This window comes from Octodon degus, unplaced genomic scaffold (genome assembly GCF_000260255.1).
Source record: "Octodon degus isolate 3935 unplaced genomic scaffold, OctDeg1.0 scaffold00225, whole genome shotgun sequence".
Classification (NCBI taxonomy): Eukaryota; Metazoa; Chordata; class Mammalia; order Rodentia; family Octodontidae; genus Octodon; species Octodon degus.
This window is the reverse complement of record NW_004524801.1, coordinates 2,997,948-3,014,550: the sequence shown is the minus strand read 5'-3', so window position 1 is coordinate 3,014,550 and position 16,603 is coordinate 2,997,948. Positions and strand designations below refer to the sequence as shown.

Here is a 16,603-nt window from a genome sequence, read left to right as displayed (position 1 = left end):
GAATGATTTGTTCTAATGGTGTCTGTAAATAGGATCTCAAGTCCGCATCTTGTACAGCAATTAACCACTAAGAAGAATATATGCAGTGTGTAAGTTATTGAAATGGTCCTACCGATTTGATTTGAAACTGTCTCATTGCTATCTGTTTATCAATAAAACTTTGAAAATAAAAGAAAAGGTATCAAGTTTCATTACCAGTTAACTCCTTAGGCATTATTTGGACACTGAAATAGAAGTAAAGTTATGGTAGACAAAGGTTCAAGAAGAAGGAGGCTGGTAAACAGTGAAAAAGTAAAATTCAAGCTCCCACATAAAACAATATTTAATAAACTACTGTCATTCAACTATCTAAATAAATAAATAAATAAATAAAAATAAAAGCTCCTAGTAGTTGATGAGAGTGTCTAGCGTGAAAGGCAGAGGCAAACACAGGCACAAAGAAATGTATCAGAGAAGAGAAGCAAGGCCTAAAGTGGAGAAAGTGCCGCTAAATCTACAAAGTCTCCAGAGAAGCAAGATAATCTGCAACTAAGAACAAATAATGAAGAAGAAATGAGATTAAAAAAGAAAACAAAGAGAGGGAAAAGGGAAAGAAAAGAAGAGTGGAAAAAGCAAAGCAAAGAAAAAGGGAAGGGACATGGAGGGAAAGAAAGATTTTAGGAATTACAAAAAACAGTAAGCACAGTTAAAAATCCAATAAAAGCCAAGCTGCCATGAAGGATCACAGTATCACTAATAAGGAAATCACTCCAAGTCCTTCAAATATGAAAACACAATAAAGCAGACCTTAGAATATGAGAAATGAGAATGTAAATAAAAAATAAGTAAGCATCATTATTCAAATAAAAGAACAAAGACATGCTCAAACATATCGAGTTTTAAGAAGTAATTGTATTTTTTACCATCATGAAACCATAAAGAGTTTGTTTTTTAAAAAGAAACTCTTGAGACCATGGAATCTAAGAAAGTGGGTCAGAGGTGGCCAAGGAGATCCCAAGTGGCTGCTACAAAGGAGGTCTGGGGGATACCCCCAGCTTCATGGGAGCAGGGAACAGAGGGTCAGGGGACCAGCTTCAAGGGAAACAGCTTAACACTTCAAAGATTCAGAAAATATCACTGTGACATCACCAGGGAACTGACCAAGCTGAGCCAGGAAAAAGACAACAAAGAAGAAAAGGGAGAATGCAATGATAACTACAGAAAAACACAAACAAGAAACTGCTCCAGAACAAAAAGAAAATCATGATATACTACTTCACTTTGGATCATCATAGTTACACAGTGACATTAACTACTGATCTAACTGTATAGAAAAGTGAAGTAGCAGAACTTACGCTTAATACAGCCAAACATCCTGCTCTCATTAAAAAGTCAGTGCAATAATCTCCCTTATCTCTGCAGAAAACATGACCTAAGACCCCCACAGATACCTAAAACCAAACTATACTGAATCATATCCACAAATGTTGTTTCTTACACATTCATACCAAAAATAAACTTATCAACTATGCACAGTAAAAGAGTCACAGCAATAACTACTAGTAAAATACATTCTAACTACATATTTATAGTCATTTATATCCTGAGAATTATATTGCAGCACAGGCAATTAACACCATGGAAAGCAAAAGTGCAGGTAATGGGGGACTAGTGTAGTCAATGCCTAAAATCTTTTAAATAAATAACAGTATAAGCTTATTAATGAGACGAGGGCAAAAACACAAGCAAAGAAAAAACCCAACTAAAACAGCGTAGTACAGTTACTTCTGGGAGCAGAATGGAGAGAGACCTTCACTAATAGCCTTTTAAGATGAACCGAATTCTTTTAAAGGGTGTGTATATTGATTTAATACAAATTTAAAATGAGGTAGAAGGGAAGACAAATACATGGAGTAGCACATTATCTGCATAAGAGCTAATGGCGCATAAACTGCACAGCAATACGCAGCTCAGCCGCAAGTAAACCACTTATGGTTGGCACATGAGTAGTTTCCCCTGGAAGAGGTGAAAAGCTTTGCCCTCTGGGCAGTGCTGTTGGGAAGGGCCATGGACCTTCAGAGGAAGAGCCTAGTGAGCGGCCCTCGGTGGAGAGGAACCTGCAGGGACTCTGGGGCCTGCCCACCACCTCTCTTGCTCTGCTTTCTGGCCCAGGATGTGAGCCCTCCTCCCTCCAGTATGTACTTCTGTCATGATCTGCTGTCTTTGCCAGAAACTTAAAGCAACGGACTTCAACTTCCAAAGCCACAAGATGAGTACTAAAAACCTTCTTTTCTTCCTATGTATCCTGTGTCAAGTATGTTGTTACAGTAGTGGAAAGTAGACTACACATGTGGGAAAACCTAACAAGATCAGTCCATGCAACTGATTTCTAACCCTGTCTATTCATTTTGTATAGCATCAACCTATGGCACATAAGTACCCATTAGGAGGAAGATAAGTGGGATTCTGTCCAGGCTTTGTACCTCCAAAGGCCCAATAATTTGGACTGCTTGCTTTATAATTTTCAGTATCCCTTCTGAGGCTTGAAGGTAGGTTCTTCCCCATGGAAAATCATGTAGAAGCTAATTTTCTAGTGTGGCAGGGTTGGGAAGTGAAATCTAGTAGGAAATTCTGTGGGCCATGGAATTGAGTGGATTAACACCTTTGTGGTATGTGTGAATACTCGCTCTCATAGGCCTGGACCACTTACCATGAGAGTGCATTATTATAAAGGAAGCCCATTCTACGTGTTCTCCCTTTTGCATGTGCCTATTTGCCATTCCAATTTTCACCATTAAATGAATTGGTTTGAAGCCCTTAGCCAAATGGGGCACATGCAGTGTCCTGCTCTTGGATTTCACAGATACCCAAATCATGAACCAAAACAAACCTCTCTTCTATATAAGTTACCCAGCCTCAAATACTCTGTTATAGCAACAAACAGTGGGCAAAAGACACCCCCCCCCCCTGCCTAGAAAGGACAGATTTCTGGAGAGGTCCCTATATCATCTCTCCTGTTTGGGAGCTTTCTGATCCTGTATTCCACATATGAGGCCAATTAGGTACTCTAACTTATGGGCATGTCTCTGTGACTAGTGAGTTACTCCCCTGTTAAGTCGTGTGGCACTGCTTGCACAAAACTAAGAATGGTCTAGGAAAGTGGGGCTGATAAGCCCCTCTATATGAGTCCATTCTTTATATAGATAAGGACTCAAGTAGCAAATATTTGACTAGGGCTCAGTTCTACACATCCTCCTATATAACAAACTGGTCTATGCAAAAATCAAGGTTCAATATTTCTCATGTGGCTAGCCAGGAACAGGGATTCATCCATGGCACTGAGAAAACAGGTCTTGGTTGCAGACTAAGTAAACACATAAGTCAAGAAGAAGGAAAACCTCACAGGCAACTCGCCATAGCTACAGACAACATGAAGTTCAGAGAGATACAAACACCAGGGAAGAGCACAGTAGGATCCAAAACCACCCCAACACATTCACCAAGAGGACAAAATCCATAAGGAAAACATTTCAAAGGAACACATTCATTTGGAGTTTGGAGAAAAAATATTTAATATAAGCCTGGAAATTCCTGTTGGGTAAGAGTGGATGGTGGGGGTTGAAAGCACCACAAGTTCAGTATGAGTCAACGGAATGATGTGGCTTCTGATAAAGGAACTGCCACAAGTGTTATAGAAGAAATCAGTACATCGAGAGCCCACTGTAGGAGGACAAGCACCAGCTCAGGAAGGATGACTCAGGAACCTCAGGCCAGAGACTCCAAAGAGGAGATAGGGCCAGAAGTAAACAAAAGCTGTATTTTGAGCATTTAAAAGGCTTCTGGAAAGATAAGCGGAAGACTGGCACTAGAGTCTGGAGGTGAACTGGAAAACAGCAAGAGTCCTCAGAAAGAATGTAAGACTTCAACACAACAGGCATGTTATGGTACTTAGGGCTAACAAATCTAGCAGATGGCTATGAAACTGGTAGCTCTCAGGGATGGGAGAAGGGGTCAGCAGGAAGGCTAACATGCTAGCCAGGGTCCTGCAACAATGCTGCCCATCCCGCAAGGAAGGCTGGACTTTAGGCTGCTCTTCTACCAACCACATTGATGCTACTTTGTGAAAGGTGATTTCCCGCTTTCCCCAATATGGCTGCCCTTCTCCTGGCCGTCTCCTAAGGTGTTTCCTCAAGGCTGACAGATTTCAGAACTTTGGATGAAACTCAAAACCTGAGACATTTCACAGGGAAGCCGTGCTCAACTTGTGTAAAGATAAATACTTAACAAGGGCACCAAAAATTAGACTCTTTTTATTACTAAAATGGTGATTATTACTAACATTTATCAGACATCTGTTATCTATCAGACATTTAATCTGCAACTCAACACAATGGTACACACACTATGTTTTTTTTAGTCTCCTTTTGTATCGACTCAAATACACTCACTAGTACAAGTGATTTTCAAATTACACTTTCTGTGGAAGGAAAGACACCTCCTAGAGATAATACTTTTTATACTCCCTTAGATATAGAACTATATCTAGTTTTCCACTCAATCAGGCTGCTTCCTTATTCTGTTCCATAGCTATGTTCCCGAGGCATTTGACACAGAATTAAAAACCAATATCAGGATACATCTGGAAGTCATGGAGCTTTGTAGAATAGTGACATCCACCAGTAAAGGAAGAATGAAGGCCCAACAGGAAATTGTACTTTGTAGGTGGTAGGTGCTGTCTCTCTGGCTCCAAGTTGGAGGAAAGAACTGTTGTCATTTCAATGCAAGAGCTACAGCTTCACCTTATGCAGACAACATAAAACTTGTTCTACACAAGCTGTTCCAACGTTCATGCTGTTCCCACCCCCAGCCAGAACACAAAACCCCTTTTCTACTTTGGCTGGAAACATGAACCTCCTCCTTTCCAAGGACAAATCTGTGGGTATCTGAGCAACAGCATCGAGTCGGCAGCATACAGGGCCCCGTAAACTGTGTGCCCTGAATTGAGCCCGGGGGCAGAAATAACCTACAAATTATTTCCATAATCATGGTTGATCTCTCTTCCTTAACCTCACCCCCTACACACACAGGTTTCTTTCAAATTCGGCCCCTCTAGAGTTATGTGGATTACAATAAGTAGAAGGCAGAAAATGCCTTCATGGATCCTGAACAGCAGTAATTTCCTCTGAAAAGGTTCATTCTGTGCTTTATCCCACATAAATAGCATAAAAATTTCCCATAAAAGAAGACATAGAGGTCTGCTTGAATAAGGTCTTATGTTGCCACAAAAGAATTCTACATAATGTGACCTATTGGATATTTAGAATCTTAGTAGCAATTTTATGGTCCTGAAAGTCCTTTGAAAAGGAATTCCTACCAGAGAGGTGAGTACAGGGGAGGGAGCATGTAGGTCAGATAATCATACAACCTGGAGAGCTGAACAAGGCAAAAATGGTCAAAATCAGGTTACAATTCAAAAATATTTCCAACTAGTTTAATATAAAAAAATAAGAAAAAAGTTGGATACTTTTCATTACACCCACTGGGTTTTGTCCCTGTCCTCTTCAGAATCAACAGAAACACTGGTAAGATAAATAATGTCTCTGACAAAAGGAGACTTTGGGAAAAGACCGGTTTAAGCCCAATCCTGACATTCAGTGATTGTGTGACTCACTATGCAATCCTCAGCTTCAGCAAGTGGGGGACACAATCCACATCACTGTGGTAAATATGGATGTACAACCAAGTCATCACTGTTCTAAGAACTAAACGTTGAGCGCCCCCCCCCAGGAAACACTGCCAAGGTGGTGGCATACAGAGAGGGTGCAGCCGAAGACAGCTGCTGATGCCACCGTAGTGTTGCTGCTGATAAACCAGGCAGGCATGTCTTCACGTGCAAAATTTTCAAATAATAGATAAAAGCTAGCCCAAATGCAGAAAAACAGCAGTTTGTAAGGTATATACAGGAATATTTTCATGATCTTAATCATACATGTTTTTAAATCAAAGAATGCAATTTATTAAGAACTTAATGGACAGAAGAAATACAAGCCCATCTTGGCCAGCAGCAACACAGGATTCCTGGATTAGAGATAAGAGGAAGGCATTTATGTGCTACACTAGACAAAGGTATGCATGTGGACTTTGTCAAGAACTATGAATGCATCAGAGGTCAGATAAAAGACAAGCCGGGTACCATCAGGGCCTGGCTCCAGGTGCTCAGCTGACTGCTCTCTTCAGGGCTTTACGAGGCAGGGCTTGGAATGCAAGCAAGGATCATCTGGTGGGCAAGATGGCGGTGAACACCCAGGTGCAAAGCTAAGCGAGTCTAAGGTTTCCTCCCTTAAATGCACTGACATACTTATTTAACAAATTCACTTTACATTGATGGTAAATATTAAACTAGAACTTATGGCTAAACTATTATATATTTTTCTTCCTTAGATTTATTACAATACACAAAGTATAACCTAGTAGGAAGACTTGAGAAACAAAACTACACTAAGATAAAGTTTTACTACACACACAAAAGTACAGACTGGAAAAAGAAACCATGAATATAATAAAAGGGAATATAAAAATACATGAGGAACCACCATTAATCATGGAGAAAAACCCAATGGAAAAAAGTATTTCACAAAAGTGAATGATACTGCAAGTCATCTAACATAGGTAAATTTGCTGAACATCACACTAAAAGCTTGGGGGAGGTGCTCACAACACCAATGGCTGCTGAGGCTAGGGAACAAGTAGAATTCTCCTAGACTGCTGAAAGCAGTATAGATTATTTTAATCATTTTGGAAATGGTTTGACCACACCTACTAAGCCTGAACATGTGCCTAGACTGAGATCTGGCAATGCAATTCCAAGGCACATACCCATCTGTTATGGTTTGTGTCTAGTTGTCCCCCCAAAGCCTCATGCAGTCATGGGGTGAGGACTTCTAGAGTTTGTGTTAACTCATGATCCACTGGGATTATGTGTGATCCAAGGCTGGGATTATGGGTCTTAGTACTGCTGGGATTACCCACAGGTGGGTAAGTACTGGGAAGTACCCATAGGTGTGAGTACTTCCCCTACCCTGGGGCAGGCAGTTTGCATTACAATGTAAGGTGGGAAGAGAAGCCAGCTGCTTGAGCTGCTGCTACCCCTCCCTTGCGCTCTTGCTCTTTGCCACCACCGTGAAAGGTTGCCCTCTGCTATGTGCTGCTCTGCGTTGGACCCAGCTGAGTATGGACTGAAACCTCCAGTAACTGTGAGCTAAATAAACCTTTCCTTCCTTCATTTCGAGTGTCGGGTATTTGTCCCAGCAACGAGAGAAGAGTAACTAAAACACCATCAGAAATATGGACACACGTACCCTGAGAGCAGGTACAAGCAGCAACACTGCTCTTGATTCCCCCTGCCTGGAAACAAGCCAAGTACACCAACAGAAAGGCTGCCACACATCCAATCGGACGGAGACTGGCTCAGCTGGTGCCTGACATCCTGGAGATATTATTGAACGTGTCAAGTCTCTAAAGTTCCTTGCAAAAGCCACTGGCTTAGTGGGAGAGGAAGGACCTCCAAAAATCATTTCCTCACAAAAGCAAGGAAACCAACACTTTGTAAGGTACACAGAAGGCTACCTTTAGGGCTTTGGGTCATGCACATTTTAGAAATAGGATACATAAAGTATGATCTATGAAAGAGAAAAGCTTGCCAATATTTCAAAATCAACTTTTTCTGTATGGCAGTCCTATAACAATCTACAGTGTATTTATTAAACAGGAATGGTCAAGTCTTGATAAAAGCAGCAAATTTCACTTCATCTTAACGTGTCCTATTACTATCTCCATCTCCCCATCTCCATAATCCCATGGAAACCAGTAGCCTAGCAACCACTGGTCCCAAGGCTCTATGGAAACAGAGGTAAGAGCTAACACAGAGCTGCGAACTGGCTGCCTGAGCACTGGAGATGTGCTTCCACCTGTACCTGTCTGTCTTTGGAAGAGAACGGGAGATTTACTGCTTCAGCCAGCCACTACTGAGCTAGCTGAGCAAAGACTTCACTGGGCACACATGAGAAAACACAAAGATTTTCCAGATTTCAGGAAGTCACTGCAAAAAGATCTAGAAGTAAAAACCATGAACAACCACAACAAATTCTGGAGGATGGGGCTGAGTCTGCTTGTAAGAGCTGCCATTCTAAATAACAGGGTATGTTCATCACATATTTTAAAAATAAGATGCACAAAGTAGGTCCTATTAGGGAAGACCTGAGAAGACACCAAAATAAGAAGTTTCCCAACAACAAAGAACACCTTTAACAGATCTTCTGCACATGGGAAGGAAATCAAGAGATAAGGGAGGAAGACAGGAACAAAAGGGTCAACATGTGTCATGTGTGTGTAGCAAATACAATCAAAGTAGTCGCTATTATGGCAAACATGTACTAGGAAATAAAACAAGTTGCCACTTTCTAGTATTTTGAACATCCCATCATCTACAGAAAGGCAAGGGATATGCAGAGAAACAGTAAAGGGCAGGCTATACACAGGAAATGATGTTTGTTTAGGTGCACCCAGAAGTGGAGTGTGCTAGACAGTGACTTTAAGTCAACTGTTTTGGGTCTATACAAAGAACTAAGAGAAATCATGTCTAAAGAAGTAAGCAGGAAAGTGATGAGAGTGATATCGCACCCTATAGACAATACAAATAAGGAAAATAAATTTTTTTCAAAACAACATATAAATTCTAGGCTTAAAATGTAAAACAGCCAGAAGGACAGAAGGGCTCAAAAATAGATGTGAGCTGGCAAAAAATGGAATCAATGAACTTATGGTAGCTTAACTGAGCTTCTACTATTTAAGCTCTAGAACAGGAAGAAAAAAAAAAAAAAAGAATAAAGAGAAAAGAGCAGAATCTGAGACCTGTAGGACACTCTTAAGCAAACAAATGTAAACCCAATAGACGTCAGAGGGATAAAAGAGAAAAATGGCAGGAAGACTAAGAGATACCTGAAAACTTCACACACACACACACACACACACACACACACACACACACCCCTACATATTCAAGAAGCAAAAGAACCCCAAATAGAATAAATTCAGAGACTGATACCTCCATACAACATAATCAAGCTGTGTAGAGACAGGACAAAACCTTCCAGAAAGCAAAGCGATTCACCATGTAATAGGACTCGTATATGAATAACAACTAATTTCTTGTCAGCATCTATGATGGCTGGAAAACAATGAGACAATATAGTCAAAAAAAAGTGCAAGCAGATGATCAATCAAAGATACTGTCCTCAGCCAGGCTTTCCTAAAAAAAAGAAGAAGAAAGAAAGAAAGAAAGAAAGAAAGAAAGAAAGAAAGAAAGAAAGAAAGAAAGAAAGAAAGAGCAACTAAGTCATTCCCACATAATGTCCTGACTTGGATGACAAAAGTCACATTCATCCTATTCAGTTAGCAGGCTGATGTGTATATATGGGTGGAAGGTACCTTACGCCAGGACTGAAATTTCCATTCCTTCTCTGGGTTGATGGTTACGTACTTACTTCATGACAGTTCACTGAATAATTAGTGTCGTGAGCACTCATTTTTTTCTGTGTGTTTTACTCACAAATTTTTTAAAGCAGGTACTTGTGTTTGAACAAACAAAATTATCACTTTATAACAAATTACCCAAGCAGTTGTGGCCAAAGCCACACCTTGGTCAAATAAACTATTTCTTTCTCTTATGTTTTCTTTTTAATCTTTCATTAATTAATTAAGTCATTTATTTATTTATTTGGTATGGGGTTTGCTATACAGCTTGGACTCGAGTGATCTTTCTGTCTCAGCCTCCCCAGCACTGGGGTTACAGGTATGTGCCGCCACACTTGGTTTTGGTGGGCGATACTGTACACCCAGGGTTCCAGGACCTGTACAACATGCTATATTAGAGATGGAACCTGGGTCCTTATGCTTGCCAGGTAGGCACTTAGACCACTGAACTATCCCCTGAAAGACCCCAGGCCTTTCTCCTATGTGATTATTTTTATTTTGATTCTCTTCTTGCACGGAAAGTTTTCACTGTCCATTTCACACAATTTGTCCCTTTTCTTCCTTAATATTCACTGCACGTTCTTGCAACACTATAAAGATACTCTCATCCCTGTCCCACCACTAGAATGTGAATAATTTTAAAAGATGGAACTCTGTCAGAAGACATCCTTAAAAAAATAGAGTGTGCATAGAAAATACAGAGCACTGAATAATGGTTCAAAGAATTAATTTAGTAATAGAATAAAGAAAGCAAGTCTTCTTAACTAAAACCACAATTTACAGGATATATTACAACTGAGCAAATTCAAAACATCTGCTATAAAAGCAAATGTTAATTCTAAAGCAGTGAAGTCTTTTTAAATCAATTAATAGTCAAACTTTAATAAGAGTGATAGGTAGGGGCCGGGGAAATCATTCAGTGGAATAAGTGCTTGCCTAGCAAGTGCAAGGCTTTGAATTCAATCCCTGGTACCATGCAAAAAAAAAAAAAAAAAAAAAAAAGAAAGAAAAAGAAAAAAAAGAATGATAGGTAGAAAGTTCTAAGATGAAACTGTGAACCTATTTAGGGACAGCCAGTATTTTCTGGGATGTTGCTATTTTACTTTATGATTAATATTAGAAGAGAACATATTATGAGAAAAAAAAAAATGACAGCTCCAATCATGTCTAAATTAAGGATCGCACGATTCCTTTCTAAAGTGCTACACAAATGGAACTGAAACTACACTGACAAATCCTTCAACCCACAGCAAACACAATCAGTTTCCCAAATCCAATTTGTAATCCCACTCAGCCTCCACTCCAAAACCCTTAGGCAGAAGCCTTCATTTTTGCACCTCATTACAGATGTTTACTTTGCTGTTCATCGTTTTTGTGACTACAATGAGCAACAGATAAATCCCATCATGAAAATGGAAACAAAAAAGAGCAGGGTACAAAAACAAGAGAGGATGCTGTCTCATTCAAGCATTAGAAACACCCAAGGAAGGAAACGCCCAACAAACCTGAAAGAGGAAGGCATCACCCAGTGAGTTGCTGAGGCAGAAGACAAAGTCCTTCTTGGGGTGCTCAGGCACGGCCTGCACGATGCTGTTTTCTACCCAGACGGCATGCTTGGGGATGCTGTTGTGGTCTATCCCAGACCTGCCGTCGCTCTCGTAGAAGAAGAGCGTGCACCCTAGAGAAACAGAAAGGGAGTCAGCACTTGGCACTTCATTGGTAATAAGCCTGTAGTAGAAGTCGGCACTCGGCACAGGAAAGGGCCAGAGATGAAAGCACAGGGAACCAAGGGGAAGGAAAATGGGGTTACACTTGCACCAAGCTCTTGGATTTGCCTACAGAATGGGAAAGCTCTTAAATCACAGCCTAAGTTAACAAAACCTTCTATTACTGCAAAGATTTAAAACATCATCCAAAGTTACATGTATTCAGAGTGGGACTTTAGGAAGGTGACTGCATTATGGGGTGCTTATGCTAATCGGTGTGCCAAGCCACTGACGAGTTCCTGGCTGAGGCACAGTTAGAAGGCAGGGCCTGGCTGAAGGTGGGTCATGGAGCAGGATCTGGATGGACGTAGACTTGTCCCCCATCCACCCCCTCGCTCCGCTTCCTGTCTGCCATGGGGTAAGGCTTTCTCCTGTCCTATCCTTGCACCTTGCCATTTCTGACATAAAGCCCACAGACTTGTGGACGAGACCTTCAGAAAAAAATGACCTAAAATGTAACTCTTCCTTAAATTGCAGGTGTTGGGTGTTTTGACTTAGTGACAGGAAAATAATTCCTTTACCTATGCCCTCAAGTTCTATAAGATCCCTACTTCCTGTGTAAGAATGTTTTGTTATGAATCCGCACACAGATGGGGTCTTGCACCTCTTTACTCAGTGTTGAGTCCAAACACGGTTCCATGGATTCTATAAGATCCACAGTGTATTCAGCACTGTCCAGGACTGGTGGGCACGCCACTGGAGCCCATTGCTAATACATCTCACAAAGATGTGCAAACAGAAAATTCTAGAAAATGGATAGGCTTTATGGACCATGCCCTTGGTGAAAATAATGTACAACATGGTCTTCAGGTGTGTTCAGAACAAGAAATGATACATTTTTGGTCTGAGGTTTTATTTATACAATTTTTTTTTCCTCTAGAAATATAACACATCCTTGTTTCTCTCGGAGAAGGAAATGTAGACCCATATAGTGGGCCTAAGGGAAGTGAGAGTCCTAGTACTCAGTTACCCTATGAAACGAATGGGGCACTAGCAATAGAAACACTTCATAGATCTGTAGGAAAGTGACTTGAGTAGATATTCTCCATGAGTGCCTGAACGAGAAACTCAGCTTAATGGCAATTACCACTTAAACACTAATAAAAACCAATACAGAAGTCTGAGTACAACTTCATTATTCTTCCACAACTTCAGTATATGCTGCTCAGTGAATCTTCAGCATCTTTCTTACAACAGCCCAATACCACAGTTTATATGAATTGCAAATCCCCTGAAGAGTACGATCTATTTAGTTAAAATAGGAGGCTACAAAGAAAACCTACTCAGTGGTGATAAGTACTATAGAATGATGTAGCTCAACAGAAACATCATGATTCAAAAGCCTTTTTTCCTAGCCCATAATATTTCACATTACCATGTTACAGTCACTAAATGCAATACCCTAAGACAGCTTTCTCCTGCTGGTACAGCAAGGCCAGAGGCTCTGCTGAGACTCCTCATGTTAGTGCTTCTAAACATTAGGGTACAGTAATTACTGTCGGTGTCTCCATAATTTAGGAATCTCAATTATTTTTTTTCTACCAATTCAACCTATATTCACTTTGTCTTTAAAAAATAATATCCTCTGCAAATGTTTTCAAAAAATAAATCTTATGGTGCTTTTAATTTTTCAGTAAAGTTTGTGGGGTGTTCTTTTATAAATTTGGCTTAAAAATTGCCTATATATAAATACATGTGATGTTCTGCCTCAACTCCATTTTCCCATAATCCCTGCAACTGGTGGAAGGCAAGGTGACACAGTGTCTCACTACGTAGTCAAGGGCTGGCCTGCAACCCAGAAGATAGCCCAGGCTGGCCCTAAATGCACAATCCTCCTGCCTCAGTCTCCCAAGTACTGGGATCCCAGGGGTGTGTCATCACAGCTGGGCTAATCCTATGAGCTTGCAGACCTCAAGATTTTTCAGGAACACTTACATCAAAGAACCAAGGCAACTGTATCTCCAATTTTCCTGCCTTTCATTGGCAGAGATTACACAGAAGAAAACAAACCGAGAGTCATTATCTCCCCCTCATCAAAGGTTCTCATGGAATAGCCATATGTTCTGTCTGCAGACGTTTTTGGTTGTTACACCAAAGGGAGAGGTGCTGCTGGCATGTAGTGGGCGAGGACAGGCACATTGCTGTGGACCCCAAATGTCCTCCCAAAGCCCATGTGTGGCAGGCTTGGCCACCAGGGCTGCTGCTACTGGGAGACAGGGACCCTTTCAGCGCTAAGTCCGGCAGGGGTTCAGGTTGTGGGGTGTGCTCTTGCAGAGGGCTTGCTCCTTCCAATTCCTCTTCTTTTTGCTCCTTGCCATGAGATAAGCAGTTGTGTTTGACCACACACTCCCACCTGGATGTGTTGCCTCATCACAGGCCCAAAACCAACAGAGCCAAACAACCATGGGCTGAAATTTCCAAAACTGTGAGCCAAATGCAACCTGCCTGTTTATATCCCAATAACCTCCGACACTTTGTTACAGTGACAGAAGGCTGAATAACATGAAGAAAACTGCTAAGCACTTACAAATGCCCCGCACAGCTCTCCACAACAAATTATCTGGAAAATGTCACTAGTGCCACTATTGAGAAATGCAGTTCTAAGTTTCATGAGTAATATGACACTGATGATGTGTAGACTCATAACATAAAAGGAGGAACATACTTTACCACAGATTGAGAACACAGGAAGCAGCCTGTGCATCAGGAATTAGGCACACCACTAAACCTGGTATGTGCACACAGAGGACACTGTGGTCTTTCCAAATAGCTGTTGCTTAACAATTTTTCAATTTTTCTTTAGAATCATCTTACAAAAGTAGATGGCTGAAACCAGCTTCTACTTGATAATCAGCTTGTTCCAATTTTAACACCAACATGAAGGGGCAAAGCCAAGAGCTACACTCACCCTGATAAAAGACTGTTTACCTTTATCCTCACTGAAAAATAATCTCTAGGTTCTTCAGCTGTCCGTGAAGTCACTCCAGAGATTAACTCTGGGCAAAATGTCTTTTAAAATTATTTTATCTTATAATAAAGACTCTGATTGTTGTAGCCATGGTTCCCAGGTGTCCTGCCTTGGCTTTCTCAGTATCCAAGAGTTGCAGAAAAAGTTAGCACCAAGACTTGCTGTTGAGTGGCACCACAAAGCCCCGAGGATGGCAGCAGCATATAATGGGAGCCTGTCAGCTTTGGGGAGCACGGGGCTCAGTGGCTCTGTGTTCCGGGATTGCATCCTGACAGATGGTGTCACTCAGACCTGGTCACCAAGGGCATGAAGGTGGCCTCCTGAAATGGGCACACGGCTCGTGCTCCTGAATACCTGCACCCTAGCCTGCTCTGTCACTTATTCTCTAAGGAAATGACAAAAATAAACCCCTCTGCAATGTTTCCAGTTTTTTATATAAAAAAGTCAACTTATTATTTTTATTCTCAAATACAGAGTAAGAGTCACCTGGGAAACATTTAAACCACAAATTCAGGGCCTGTTACCAGCTCAACTGTGTCCTCCCCAAAATTCCTATGCTAAAGTCCTAGCTGCCTCCACTTCCAGATGGGATCGTATTTAGAGATACAACCTTTTAAAGGGCAATTAAAGTTAAGTGAGGTCACCTGTGTGGACCCACGTTTCATCTGACTGCTGGCCTTACGAAAAGATGAAATGTGGACAGGCACAGAGGGAAACTAAGTAAAAAGGAAAGGGGAGGCTTCAGGTGAAATCAACCTCACCAGTTCCTCAACTCCAGACTTTTATTCTCTACAACTGAAAAACAGTAAATCCCTGTTATTTACTTATGACAGGCAGTCTGTGGTACTTTGTCCTAGCAAAAGCATGCAGGGGCTGTCTCCAAACTTGTGCTTGTGCAGATACAAGACAGACTCGGGAAAGCACCTTATGTGGCTATACCACAGGTGCTCTTCAAATTGGGCTGTTAAGAACTCAGCATCAGTTAATGAAATGAATGCTAAGGATGGAATGCGACAGGAACAGAGGGGGCATCTCCGGTGTTGAGCACCTCTGGAAGAAGTGTGGGAGGTGGCAGACGAGAGGACTTTCCCCACGTTAACAAGCCGCTGGCCAACCTGGGCCCCTCTGACACATAACCCTCTAAGTTAAGTCAAAGCAGATAGGAGACAGAAAGAACAGTAACAGTTCTCCAAAGCATTCACACAGGGTGACTGTCCATGCTGTGCAAGCAAGACCACTTGATCAACTCACCAAATAATAATGTTCTGGGAACAGTTGAGTCCTACATGGTAAAATCCTGCCTGGTTTTGTTCTTCATTTTGGTTTCTGTGACACATAGCAAAATCTACATCCCAACCAACACACTCCCTTCCTGTTGCTTCCTGTGACGCAACATCTGGCATCTCCAGTAGTGGGGCCCACCCAAGTCCTGTGTGTCCCGTGGGCGTGGCCTGCACATCCCTACTCCAGCATGTGCTTACCTCACTGAGCTGGGCTCTGGAGTCTTCCACGCTGGAGTCCTCCAGAACGAGATGCCCCCACACCAACCTCAGGGCCATCCAGTGTCAGATGAATGGTCTCATATAGCCCTACCAACCTGGTCGGCTCAGTCTTCTTCCTCTATGCCCTTTCTTTGATCTCGTGAATCTGTCTAACCCCTCCTGCCCTATACTAACCCTAGTTTGGATCCCTCTCGTAACATAAACTCTACATGTGCTCCAAAAATGTATCTTCTTTTCAAGCCATAGAGCTCACAAATGAATTATACTTATTTCCACCACAGAGACACTTAAAGGTATGTACAGAAATCGATATGCATACTCCACAAATGGGTGCAAAGTGACAACCAATAGCAACATACAAAAGTAGTACAGTTAGAGGAAAAGAAAGCACAGTGATGTATACACATATGTATGCAACTGTCCATATCATAACTCAAATATACAGTTTCCCTACAAAGTATAGACCAAATTTTTCACATGATGGTTTAGACATTCCATTCATAGTAATGTGAGTCCTATGAAATTAGTGAGGCCCTATCAAATTTTAATCTTAAAAACCTAATTTTAAACTTCTGGCCAGTCACTTTAGAAGACACAAACTTAAAACAGTTTGAAAAAAAAAAATTTTTTTTGAAGGAAACACTGTCTTTTAAAACTATCCGTAGAATCAGTTGTTAGGTAGGAAGAAATAGGTAATAACACACTCCTCTCGCTTAATCTATAAAAAAGGTAAAGAAAGTAAAACATCCTTTACAAGGGGTTGGAGACTCACCAGGGAAATTGCTGATCTCAGAGCATGAAGCTCCAGTGAAGTCAGATGAGGAAGTTCTAAAGATCTACCTACAGCAGTGCATCCA

At 41.3% G+C, this 16,603-nt stretch overlaps 1 protein-coding gene across 3 annotated transcripts in view; it reads right to left on the bottom strand.

Moving 5' to 3' along the window:
* Tiam1 (T cell lymphoma invasion and metastasis 1) overlaps positions 1-16,603 on the bottom strand; it is a 421,384-nt gene that overhangs the window by 125,530 nt on the left and 279,251 nt on the right. For all 3 annotated transcript variants that reach the window (XM_023705557.1, XM_004645347.2, XM_023705559.1), the window contains one exon: positions 11,016-11,188. In XM_023705557.1, the coding sequence (XP_023561325.1) occupies positions 11,016-11,188 (173 nt within the window). The remainder of the gene's footprint in view (positions 1-11,015; positions 11,189-16,603) is intronic.